This window comes from Mangifera indica, chromosome 5 (assembly GCF_011075055.1).
Source record: "Mangifera indica cultivar Alphonso chromosome 5, CATAS_Mindica_2.1, whole genome shotgun sequence".
Lineage (NCBI taxonomy): Eukaryota > Viridiplantae > Streptophyta > Magnoliopsida > Sapindales > Anacardiaceae > Mangifera > Mangifera indica.
Window position 1 is genome coordinate 9,407,397 of NC_058141.1, and position 13,093 is coordinate 9,420,489.

The window sequence follows — 13,093 nt, forward strand, 5'->3', positions numbered from 1 at the left end:
CTATAAAGTGATTAAACAATTTTGAATTAAAGATAAAATAATAATTAATAACATAGTATCACATGACTTTTAGGTTAGTTTGGATGGTAAAACAAAAAGTCTCGATTTAAAATATCAAAGTTCATTTGATTAGCTTAAACTAGAAGATGCAGTTAGATAGAATTACCATATTATAAAAAAATATATATATAGTATCACATTACTATTGTACTTGAATTAAGACTCATTATGAGCACTCATATAGTTACTTTCATTCAAATGATGAATCTAATGACAAAAAATTCCCTATTGGGTGGAGCATCCTTGTTAGGGATTAAGTTCAAAAAAATTGGGGTGAGATGATTTTTTATCAACGCATTGATTTTGGGTTAAGTAGAGGATTAGAAGTTGGTTCTAAAATCTTTAGCACAGCCCAGCCCAGCCCAGCCCAGCCCAAAATCTCTGCAAAATTTAAATATTAAATAAATATAATATAATATTTAATTAGGGATTAATGTTAATAATTTTGGTAGGGATTAATGTTAGTAATTGGCATCCTATAAATCCCATCAAAAGAGTTGGGAGATGGCAAGACCTGGGAAGATTATTACTGCTTTTGAGAAGACAGAAAGGTTGATGCTGCTTTAAAAACAAATTTACTGTGGCAGTTCCTTACGAAAATCAAGGCACAAATTTTGCTTATATCAGTTACTTCCAAGCCGATTGAACATGGCAATTGGAACCCCTTCCAAGCTATAACTCTAAATTGTTGCTCAAGAATTCCTTGGCCTAGCTAATTATAATTTAGGGATATTAAAATAGATGCTCCCTGTCATGGTAATAAATAAAAATGTCATCTTTTTTAGGATTTAAGTGAAAAAATCCGTATTTTCAAAAATTTAAATAAAAAAATCTCAATTTTTTTTTAGCACCAAATATATTTTTCAGCACTTTTATATAAACTTTCATCCTTATATATTTTTCACCTTATTCAAAATTTTAGTTTCACTCAATATCTAATATTATTAGTGGGTTCTTTTAAAAAGAACAAATTTGTGTTTTTGTGTTTAAATAAAAAAAATTGATTCGTGATAACAAGATATTTATACGAATCTTAACCTAAAAATTAATTTATCTATTAAATCAAACATATATATTTTATAAAATGAAATTAAATTAAATACATAAATTTATATGCGCAAAGCAAGAATGTCCAACATGATTTAGGTTAAGGTCTTTGAATTTATGCTATTGATTATATTGGTTAATTTTATAGTGCTTTGAATGAATTTGTTGAATAAGAAAGATTTGATTGTTGTTAGTTTGAATATATTATTTTCAGATAATTAATTCAATTTCTAGAAATTAAATTTGTGATAAACAATAAATTTCATGAGATACTATTCACATACCTCAAAGTGAATAATGCATCACAAAAAAATCATTGTTTCATGTAAAGTGAACAATGATTTTTAGTGATGCACTGTTTACCACGAGTGAACCATCTTATAAAATCATATAAAAAAAAGGGTATTTTGGTCTTTTTATGTAATTAGAGCATTTTTGCTTTATATGAAAAATTTTAGATATTTTTGTTTAGTTTTGAGTTTATATATATATATATATATATATATATATATATATATATATATATATCAACTAAAACAAAGGATTTTTACGTCATGTGAGAATTGATTTTTGAACGTTTGCATTTATTAATTTAACATTCATTCAACACTTCATTTTAATAATTAATTATGGTTTAATTACCTTTGCTTATTTTTCAAACTGATGACACCGACCAAATTATTCTATTATTCTTGGCCAAGTTTTCAAATTCTCCTCCAGATAAGATTCCAAACTCGGTAATTATCAATTTTCCACCCAGGTTTGACCCAAATATTTTTCTACCTCTTAATAGTATAAATAATATTTTTAACATAAAATCAAATTTCAATAACAAAAAAAAATTTTGATACAGTTTTTAAAAAATTAAATTACCATATTATCCTTTATTATTTTATCTTTTAAAATTATTATATCAACTAAAATTAACGTAAATTTAAAAAACTATTTAGATGAAAAATTTAATTAATACCATGTTCTTTCTCTTTCTTTTTACTCTTATATCTTTTTCATGGGTGTTTATCACACACTAGCTACAATTCTCACTTTTGATAACTCAAACTCCAATGTTGATTCAATTTTCATACACCTTCTTAGTGCCAATCTTGTCATCTATGACTTATTTATGTGTCATTCTCGTCGTTTCTAGCTTAATCTAATATGATCTCTTTATTTCAACTCATTTTTTATTGATTAAACCTTCAACAACGCATCCCATACATGAATCTCTCTCTTTCTAACTGACATTGTACCTAATTTTTGACAACTCATTCTATCGATCTCAACATTTCTCACTCTATTTGACATCAATTTCTTCTCTAATTACTTCATCGTACTCTACACTCAAAACCCATTGCCCATGGACATCACTCTTAAGATATCACTCCATGACATGGTTTGATCTCTTTTTAGTCTCTTTTATACCCCACTTCTTTATTGTATGACTTTATAGTTTTCGACAATCTTTCTATTGTGGTAAGACAAATAATGGTGAGTTTCTAGTTAAGTGATAATTGAGATTTAAACATTAAATTGAAATTTATAAACTTATAAAAAAACTAAATTATTATATTTAAAATGTTAAAATGTGATATGTAAAATATTTTTTTTAATTTGGATGATAATATTATTATATTATTCATTAGTTTTTCAAAACTAAGTTTGATTTTGGGCCAAACATTGGGTGGGAATACGTAATTTACTCATCTAAATTTGACTTTTCCCTTATATTGGCCCAGCTATTAGCGTATAACTATGGTTAGTGTGCAGGAAAAAGGCTCACGTTATTCACGAATATTAATTAATACTTTGGATTGAATTGACAATTTTATTTTATGGCCGGGAGGAGAGACTGTGACAATAAACAATATCTGAATACTTTGGATCCTTATACTTCTGTGGTGGTGTTGCAGGGAGATTTTATTTTGTTTTTATTTTGAAATTTAGAAAATTCAACATTCAACAGGATTAGGACATAAGTGGCTCCCACCAAGTGAAAGCAGCTCCCTCAGCGTTGGAATTGCTTCACAATTCATCCACTCTGAAAGTCAATTCCAAATGCCACTTGTTAATTGATATCTCAATCTCACCACTAGACACTAAAAATAAAAACAAAATATTCGAAGTCAACTACTGTGACCTGGGAGTTCGGAAATGTAAAGCCTTCACAAGAAGTCCGATTTTTCATTGACGCTTCAACATTATTGATTCTGAACTTGGTACTTTTCCACAAACATGGAGGTGGAAAGCGCTACAGTAGAATCTCAGGCTCCAAAATTTTCTCTTCCGGTGGATTCCGAGCACAAGGCCACTGAATTCCGGCTATTCTCAGTAGCTGCACCCCACATGCGGGCGTTTCATTTGTCATGGACATCTTTCTTTTGTTGTTTCGTCTCTTCTTTTGCAGCTGCACCACTTCTTCCTATCATCCGAGACAATCTCAACCTCACAGCCACTGACATTGGCAACGCTGGGATTGCATCCGTCTCTGGTGCGGTCTTTGCCCGTCTTGCCATGGGAACTGCTTGCGATTTATTCGGACCCCGTCTTGCCTCCGCTTCACTTATCCTCCTCACTGCTCCTGCAGTTTATTTAACGTCTATTGCCTCTTCAGCCCTCTCCTTCCTGCTTGTACGTTTCTTCACGGGCTTCTCTCTAGCCACTTTTGTGTCAACTCAATTCTGGATGAGCTCCATGTTTTCCACTCGCGTAGTCGGCACCGCAAACGGCGTTTCAGGGGGGTGGGGCAACCTCGGAGGTGGAGCAACACAACTAATTATGCCGCTAGTGTGTGCTCTTATAGTCGACATTGGAGCAGTCCAATTTACAGCCTGGCGGATTGCTTTTTTCATACCTGCCCTGTTTCAAATGCTCTCCGCATTTGCTGTTCTCACCCTTGGCCAGGATTTGCCGGACGGGAACTTCAAGAAGTTACAGAAGTCCGGAGATAAAGAGACAGACAAATTCTCAAAGGTCTTTTATCGTGGGATTACGAATTACAGAGGGTGGATCTTGGCGCTGACTTACGGGTATTGCTTCGGAGTAGAGCTGACAATAGACAACATAATTGCGGAGTATTTTTATGACAGGTTCAACTTGAAACTCCACACTGCGGGAATTGTTGCGGCTAGTTCTGGATTGGCGAATTTGTTTTCACGACCTGCAGGAGGTATAATCTCGGATGCAGTGGCGAAGCGATTTGGGATGAGGGGGAGGCTGTGGGTTTTGTGGGTGGTGCAGACATTGGGTGGAGTGTTCTGTATTATTCTCGGACGGGTGAATTCTTTAAGTGCATCCATTGTTGTGCTGATTGTCTTCTCTGTGTTTGTCCAAACTGCTTGCGGACTTACATTCGGAGTGGTTCCATTCGTCTCCCGGAGGTAAATATGATTTTAACAAAAGCTCGCCATTGTTACTGTTTGCTGCCTTCTTTTAAGGTCATGTGTTGTTTTTCAGGTCATTGGGTGTAATCTCGGGTATGACAGGAGGGGGTGGGAATGTGGGGGCAGTTATTACTCAACTAATTTTCTTCAGAGGATCCAAATATTCAAAACAAGCAGGGATAACTTTGATGGGTATTATGATAATATGCTGCACCCTTCCTATTATGCTAATCTACTTCCCCCAGTGGGGTGGCATGTTCTGTGGTCCTTCTCAAAAGATTTCCTCCGAAGAAGATTACTATTTGTCTGAATGGAATTCACAAGAGAAGGAGAAGGGTTTGCATCAGGGAAGCTTAAAATTTGCTGAAAATTGCAGAACAGAAAGAGGAAGAGGATTCAACTCAGCAACTGCAATTTCTGACAAATAAAATTATTCTACCTGCAGCCTCTACTTAACTAGATTTATAAGTGTTTGTAATAAGTTAATTATGCTGTTAAGTGCTACTTGTAAAATTCAATGGATTCCCTTCAATTCCAGCACCCAGTTAAGAGAATGTCGGTGTGGCACCAATTTTAAGGGCAGTCATAGAGAACTTCAATAGGACAAAATTCGCATTGATTATTCTCGGAATTATCAAATTGGTTCTATAATCTCGTTGAATATTCCACCTAATTATTTAATTATTGACTAAAGCTCCGCTCCATATGAATTCATAGAATCCCAATGAGCTGCACTCCCATTTTGGAGACAAATAGCAAAGTTATACTTGACAGAGCAAGAATTTCACTGGGCACCAACCAAATGTAGCAGTGAACAATAAAAAAATTGAATGTGGACATTCATAAAACACATAAGAGCTTCTAATTATTTGATTGGAATAATGCATGAACACATTTTGAGTTAGTCACCATTTGTATCATGTTTCAGGTCAGTGGGGCTGATGAGGTGGCATCAATTCATTTCTGAATCAGTAATTTAATTAAAAATCCATATGATCATAATAATCAATTAAAGGTATAGAAAAGAAATCTTTGATTGCTGGTGTAAACCTTTTTAAAAAAAAGTTACCGCAAAATTTGGGTATTGAAGATTTGTGAGCTGATTATTAGCAAAATATTCATGATAAGTTGGGTGAGAGATGATGTAATTTAGTTGAGTAATTTTTTTTTTAGTTGTATAGGTAGATGAGGGTAATGTTATTCAATTGAGTAATATTCTTTTAGCCGTATAGGTAGATGAGTGTAAGGAGTGAAAAAAGTGGGGAAGGGAGCTTGAGTGTTTTGTAGAATACCCCTTTTTTGGGATATTCTCTGTAATTTTTTTTCTTCTTGACATTCAATGAAATTCACTTTGATTGCCCTTAGAGTGGATGTAGGCTATCATACTGATAACTGAACCACTATAAATATGGGTCACCTTTTTCAATTGTATCAATGTATCCTTATTTCTTGCTCGTCTTGTTGCTCTGCTTCAGTTTACTCAAGTTTCAATTTCATCAGAGGTAGTATCTGGGATGACAGCAGGGGGGCAGGAACATTGGTGCTGATATGACACAAATAATATTCTTAAAAGAATCAAAACACTCTAAAAGAAGCAGGAGTAATTGTAATGGGTGTAATGATAATATGCTGCACTCTTCCATTAGTTGATGTTATGCTTCCCACAATGGGGTGGAATATTCTGTGGTGCATCAGAAATTAAGATTTCTGCAGAATAAGACTATTATTTGTCTGAATGGAATTCACAAGAACAGGAGAAAGGTTTACATCAATCAAGCTTGAACTTAGTCAATAATAGCACAAGTAAAAGGGAACCATGACACCTTCTGAGAATTCACCTATTGATGTCTAAGCTATCTATATCTGTTCAAAATGCTCCAATTTCAAAGTTAACAGTTTCTCTCTGCTAGTTTTAATGTAAGTCCCAGTCCCAGTGTGGCATTGTGTTTACTAATGCATAAATATTTTCTCTAAAATCATAATGATTGGTTCTCTACCTAAATTTTGATGTTATGACATTTTGGGTTTGCTCAGCAGATTATATCATTTTGAGGTTATTTGAGTATTGTTGAGTTCTTGTAAATGTTTAGTTATTTTGCATATGATAGAAAGTTTAAAAAATCATACATAAAAAATAAATTCATATCATTTTATATGTATTACAAATATACAAATATTATACTTTTTCAGTCATCTTTCATATCTAAATTCTAGAAATCATCGAATATATTTTTTAATAACTCAATTCTGTAGCTTAAAATTTATTGTCACTTAATCTTTCATGCACATAATACTTTCAATCATATTTGGGTGTAAATATGTTTTCTGTCATCTATTGTGATTGAGTTTCCTAATCATAATATTGATTTTCTTTATTGTTAAAATAATAGAAAATGATTAAATTCATTTAAATAAAGATTTATTTTGATATAAATTTGAGAAAAAGAACTATAATATTTACCAAATACTAAAATGAAACGAAAGCAAAGTAATCTGAAAATTTGGAAGTGGGCTTTTGAAATGAGTGTTGATTGAGTGACCGAGAGAGACGAAACCCCGAGATCGACATTGAGAGAGTTGAAGGTTGAATAACGTGAAAAGTTTGTGAATTTGGGAGGTATTGTAGGAATGTTAGAAAAATAAATAAATAAATTAACTAGAACCATAAAAGAAGAAAAGTTTTCTTTTTTTAATTTTTTATTTCCTGAGTCCTGTTATGTTCACCCGTAGACCTTACTCATAAGCTTTTGGCATGACTCGCCCTGCTCATAGACCCTAACACAACCTGTAGAATTGTGGCTTGTGTCATTTTTGTCCGAACATGATCCTTCTAGCTATAATTTATATACATCGGTGGTGTCACAGGGACATTTTATTTTTCATATTGCTTTATAAAGAAAATTAGACGACATTCAGCAGGATACGGACATAAATGGCTCCCACCAAGTTAAACTAATAAAAGCAGTTCCCTCTGTTTTGGAATTGTTTCCCAAAGGAAGCACTCTGAAAGTCAAGTCCAAATAGCCATTGTTAGTTATCATCTCCTCACCACTAGACACTAAAAACCAAATCTTCGGAGTCAACTATTCCTCTCATCCCCAAATCCTTTCAATATTTCCATATAAAGCTACAAAATAACTGTGAGGCTGGAGCCCTCTTGGAAACTCATAATATGATGCGTTTTCATATTTCGAAAATGTTTTCATTTTTTTAACTTTTCAAAACTTATACAAAATATTTCAGGAGCGTTTGAAAGTTTTTAAAAAATTTTGAAGATGTTTCTTTTAAAAGAAAACTCATAAAATCTATTAAATATATATCTTTTATATTTTCAAATCTGAAGTATTTCTAAATCTTACACTGAATTAATCTCCTCTCTACTATTAGATGTATTATTTATTTTCTCTTTAACATGTTATATAGATTGATGTGTATTATTTTATTCTTCTTAAATATTTACACATACCTACGTAAAAATAATTTATAATAGGTTTTATGATTCTATTTTATAATATTCTTTTTTTTTAATTATTTTTTATCATTTATTTTTATATTATACAAATTTATGTATTTTTGTTATAACAATTTGATATTTATGAAAAAAAACTTTATATTTTTCATATTTATAAGTTTTCTTACGTTCCGTTTCATATAAATACACTTCTACATTTACACGTTTTCATTTCCGTGCCACATATAAGCCCTGAAAAAGACCTGGGAGTTATGAAATCTCAAGCCTTCACAAGAAAAATTCCAATTTTTTCATTAATGCTTGAATATTATTCAGTCTGAACTCAGTACTTTTTCTCAAACATGGATATAGAAAGCACTGCAGTAGAATCTCAGGCTCCAAAATTTTCTCTTCCGGTGGATTCCGAGCACAAGGCCACTAAATTCCGGCTATTCTCAGTGGCAGCATCCCACATGCGGGCATTTCATTTGTCATGGATATCTTACTTTTGTTGTTTCGTCTCTTCTTTTGCAGCTGCACCACTCCTTCCTGTTATACGAGACAATCTCAACCTCACCGCCACTGACATTGGCAACGCCAGGATTGCATCCGTCTCCGGTGCAGTCCTTGCCCGTTTTTCCTTTGGAACTGTTTGCGATTTATTTGGACCCCGTCTTGCCTCCGCTTCACTTCTTCTCCTCACTGCACCTGCTGTTTATTTCACTTCTACTGCCTCTTCATCCATCTCCTTCCTCCTTGTACGTTTCTTCACAGGCTTCTCTCTAGCCACTTTTGTGTCAACTCAATTCTGGATGAGCTCCATGTTTTCTGCTCCTGTAGTCGGCACAGCAAATGCCGTTTCAGCCGGGTGGGGCAACTTCGGAGGAGGAGCGACACAACTAATTATGCCACTAATGTTTTCTCTCTTAGTCAACATTGGTGCAGTCCGATTTACAGCCTGGCGGATTGCTTTTTTCATACCCGCCCTGTTTCAAATGCTCTCCGCATTTGCTGTTCTCACCCTTGGCCAGGATTTGCCGGACGGGAACTTCAAGAAGTTACAGATATCCGGAGATAAAGAGAAAGACAAATTCTTAAAGGTCTTTTATCGTGGGATTACTAATTACAGAGGGTGGATCTTGGCGTTGACTTACGGTTATTGTTTCGGAGTGGAGCTCACAATAGACAACACAATTGCTGAGTATTTTTATGATAGGTTCAATCTGAACCTCCACACTGCCGGAATAATTGCGGCGAGTTCTGGATTGGCGAATTTGTTTTCACGACCTGCAGGAGGAATTATCTCGGATGCAGTGGCGAAGCGATTTGGGATGAGAGGGAGGCTGTGGGCTTTGTGGGTGGGGCAGACATTGGGAGGAGTATTTTGTATTATTCTCGGACGAGTGAATTCTTTAAGTGCATCTATTTTTGTGTTGATTGTCTTCTCTGTGTTTGTCCAAGCTTCATGTGGACTTACATTCGGAGTGGTTCCTTTCGTCTCCCGAAGGTATGAATATTTCTACGTTCTCTTAATTATATTTTACGAAAAGCTCGCCATTGTTACTGTTTGCTGCCTTCTTGTAAGGTGATGAGTTGTTTTTCAGGTCATTGGGTGTAACCTCGGGCATGATAGGAGGGGGTGGAAATGTGGGGGCAGTTCTCACTCAACTAATATTCTTCAGAGGATCCAAATATTCAACAGAAACAGGGATAACTTTGATGGGTATTATGATAATATGCTGCACTCTTCCTATTACGTTAATTTACTTCCCCCAGTGGGGTGGAATGTTGCGTGGTCCTTCTCAAAAAAATTCCTCCGAAGAAGACTACTATTTGTCTGAATGGGATTCACAAGAGAGAGAGAAGGGTTTGCATCAGCGAAGCTTGAAATTTGCTGAAAATTGCAGAACTGAAAGAGGAAGAGGAAGAGGATTCAATTAAGCCAGTGCAATTTCTGATAAAGCTCAACCTGCAGCCACTACATAGCGAGATTTATCTGTTTGTAATAAGTTAATGATGCTATTAAGTGATTCTTGTAGAATTCAATTGATTCTCTTCCATTCCAGCGCCGAGTTAAGACAATGTCAGTGTTGCATCAATTTAAAGGGCAATAAGAAAGAGAGAAGCATGAATTGAACATATTTAAGACTTGAATGGTAATTGCAACTTAGATATTCGAAATTAGTATAAAATTCGCATTGAGTATTCTCCGAATTATCAAAATAATTGTATAATCTGGTTGAATATTCCCACCTAATTATTTTAATTATTGACTAAAGCTCCCTTTCTGTATGAATTCACAGAATCACGATGAGCTGCACTGCCATTTTGGAGACAAATGGCAGATAAAGTTATGCTCAACGGAGCAAGAATTTCAATGGGCACTATAGACGAACGAAGATTACATTACTATTACTGCAAGTGCTGCTGGGGAATGTGACTCCTCTTCTTAACCACGCATTTATTGATGGATCACCAACGCAATATAGCAGTTTAAAAAAAAAAAAAAAGAAAGAGATTATGGACATTCATAAAACGCATAAAGCTTATGATTATTCGATGGAAAGTTAGTGCGGGATGACAGGACGGGGCGGGAACGCTGGTGCGGTTGTGACACAAATAATATTTCTCAAAGTGTTCTATTATGCGTATAATTTTATACACAAACAGTGATATATCATTATGTAATTAGATGATTAAAAACTAAAGATAAATCAATATCCAATTATATGATAACATATTATTATTTATATATAAAATTGTATATAAAAATTGTATACATAGTTTTATTGATTCTCAAAGATCAAAACGCTCAAAAGAAGCGGGAATAGTTCTGATGGGTGTGATGATAAGAATAAGATGCTGCACTCTTCCACTAGTAGATGTTATGCTTCCCACAATGGGGTGGAATGTTCTGTGGTGCATCTGAAATTAAGATTTTTACAGAAGAAGACTATTATTTGTCTGAATGGAATTCAAAAGAGCAGGAGAAAGGTTTACATCAATCAACCTTGAAATTAGTTAATAATAGCACAAGTGAAGGGGGAAGAGCAACTCTTCAACCATGGCAACTTATGAGAATTCACCTACTAATGTCTAAGCTATTTATAGCTGCCAAAAATGCTCAAATTTGTTGTGTATATAATAAAAGAAACTAAAACAAGATTGAAATATAGACGATTGAGATAGGAAGGATTACAGAGAAAATCTCTTAAAATTTCTCGAATCATTTCTAAGTAAAAAAGCAAAGCAAATTTACTCAAATTTGAGGTGGGGGTTTGTTGAAATGCTCCCCACCACATCAATTCCTTCATTGGTGGGAAACCATCATATTATAATACTCTCCATTATATTCCATTAAACATAATTAATTACATTAACCTTGTTAAGGAAAAATCAAGTAATTGAAAAACTAAATTAAAGAAACCTAATTATTTAATGTCTTTATACAGGAGGGTTGGGTGTGCTCAAAATGACTAATTAAAAACCTTATTAAGAAAATTCAATGAGACAAAACTTAATTAAATGAGAAAGAGTATAGTGCACATTTTTCCAATATGTTACTCATTTCATGAATTTGATTGCTTGTTGAGTTGTTGCATATTGATGATATACACATTTTCAAATGTTATGTCAGCAATATCTTGGAGAATAAGTTCACAAGATTGTTATTAGAATGTATTTGTTTAACATTAATTTTTTGACTCTACTAGATTCATGAAGGTAAAATAACTTTGGTGAAATATGTTTAGTTTTGTCTCATTTCACGTATCATTTTCTAATTTAGACAATACATATTACATTATCTTCATATAATATGAAATATGTGTGTGTAGTAGAAGGAAAATTACACACATTTTAAATATGATAGATAACAGATCGTAACCATACGTATTTTCAATTGGCTTCTTGGAAGACTAGAATCTTTGAATGATTCAAAAATTTTGCAATAAAAATTTTTCATGGTGGAATATCATGATATTGTTGTGTCATTATAAGTGAAGATATATCTTGTTTGTGAGCGACCTAATGGGAGTTAGAAAGTTAACCAATATTTGCATATCTAACAAAACTAGGATTTTTAGGGTATTTAACATAATAGAATAATCTTAAATTGTTAGTTTCACATAGATAATAAAATATTGTTTGATTTCGTTCTAGTGTCAACGGGTTAGTATGGAGCTAAATTGAGCCAATAAATTCCCTAAGTAGGAGATATCCAATCTTGTGATTTTACCAAATATTATAGGGCATCGATGACATTAAGAGAAGATACTTCAAGACCGATTATCTTTTTATTTTTCTTCTAAATGATGAAATAGACTTTTTTTAAGATCAAGAGACAAAACAACTATTGAGATGCTCAAATGATAAACGTTATCCATGTTAAAATGTTTTAACCATTTCTCAATATAGAAGGATTGGTGGATAAGTATTTCATTTAAATTATGTTTGATTTACAAGCTGAAAATATTTTGTTTTCCTCAAATTCTTCATCCCAAATTCCTTCCTAAAGTATTTAGTCATTTTTATGAGCTCTTCTCAAATGAGATGCAGTAGGAACACATACGACACAACAAAAATTCTTAAATAAGATATATTAAATTGGTGACCAAAAATCGATTATAGAGAAAAATATCGATAATAGGAGAAAGACTACAAGTGAATTAATGTTACATGTAATGTGGTATGTCCCCAAGTAGAATTTGGTAATTGAGTTATTAGCAATAAAATACATGCAATTACCTAAATATGTTTGATTATTGGTTCAACTAATCTGTTTTAAGTGTGAACATGCAAAATTGGATGTTTAACATCTATCCCTATAAATATTCAATAATTATTAAATATTTTGGATGTTAATTCACCAATACTGTTTAGTTGTATTGATTTGATCAAGTAATTTGGGAAATGTGTCTTCATTTTTTATAATTTGTGTTAACAATTAAGTGAAGATAACATTCCTAGATGATAATAATAAATAAACATAGGACTATCATACAAATACATAAATTAAGACCCAAAATAACAAAATGGTCTACTAAGTGGATGAATGGGTCTACATATGTCTCTCTGAATCTTGTGTAGGAATTATGATGATCCAACTCCAACTTTTGAAGGAGATGACTTGACCATTAATTTGACTTGTGAATAA

General features: G+C 33.2%; 2 protein-coding genes across 2 annotated transcripts; both read left to right on the top strand.

Moving 5' to 3' along the window:
• The first annotated feature begins 3,230 nt into the window (after window positions 1–3,230).
• Window positions 3,231–5,041, top strand: LOC123216115 (high affinity nitrate transporter 2.5-like). Its single transcript, XM_044636480.1, has 2 exons — window positions 3,231–4,484; window positions 4,561–5,041. The coding sequence occupies exons 1-2, from the start codon at window positions 3,340–3,342 to the stop codon at window positions 4,913–4,915; spliced, it is 1,500 nt and encodes a 499-aa protein (XP_044492415.1). The 5' UTR covers window positions 3,231–3,339; the 3' UTR covers window positions 4,916–5,041.
• A 3,259-nt stretch (window positions 5,042–8,300) lies between these two features.
• LOC123217738 (high affinity nitrate transporter 2.5-like) lies at window positions 8,301–9,995 on the top strand. The gene is made up of 2 exons (XM_044638858.1): window positions 8,301–9,445; window positions 9,543–9,995. The coding sequence occupies exons 1-2, from the start codon at window positions 8,301–8,303 to the stop codon at window positions 9,877–9,879; spliced, it is 1,482 nt and encodes a 493-aa protein (XP_044494793.1). The 3' UTR covers window positions 9,880–9,995.
• Window positions 9,996–13,093: the final 3,098 nt, after the last annotated feature.

What these genes read in the sequence shown, in the direction of transcription:
- LOC123216115 (XM_044636480.1), top strand. Translation starts at nt 3,340, where the DNA reads ATGGAGGTGGAAAGCGCTACAGTAGAATCTCAGGCTCCAAAATTTTCT. An exon ending in GTTCCATTCGTCTCCCGGAG is followed by an intron (nt 4,485 to 4,560) that starts GTAAATATGATT and finishes GTTGTTTTTCAG; the next exon opens with GTCATTGGGTGTAATCTCGG.
- LOC123217738 (XM_044638858.1), top strand. Translation starts at nt 8,301, where the DNA reads ATGGATATAGAAAGCACTGCAGTAGAATCTCAGGCTCCAAAATTTTCT. An exon ending in GTTCCTTTCGTCTCCCGAAG is followed by an intron (nt 9,446 to 9,542) that starts GTATGAATATTT and finishes GTTGTTTTTCAG; the next exon opens with GTCATTGGGTGTAACCTCGG.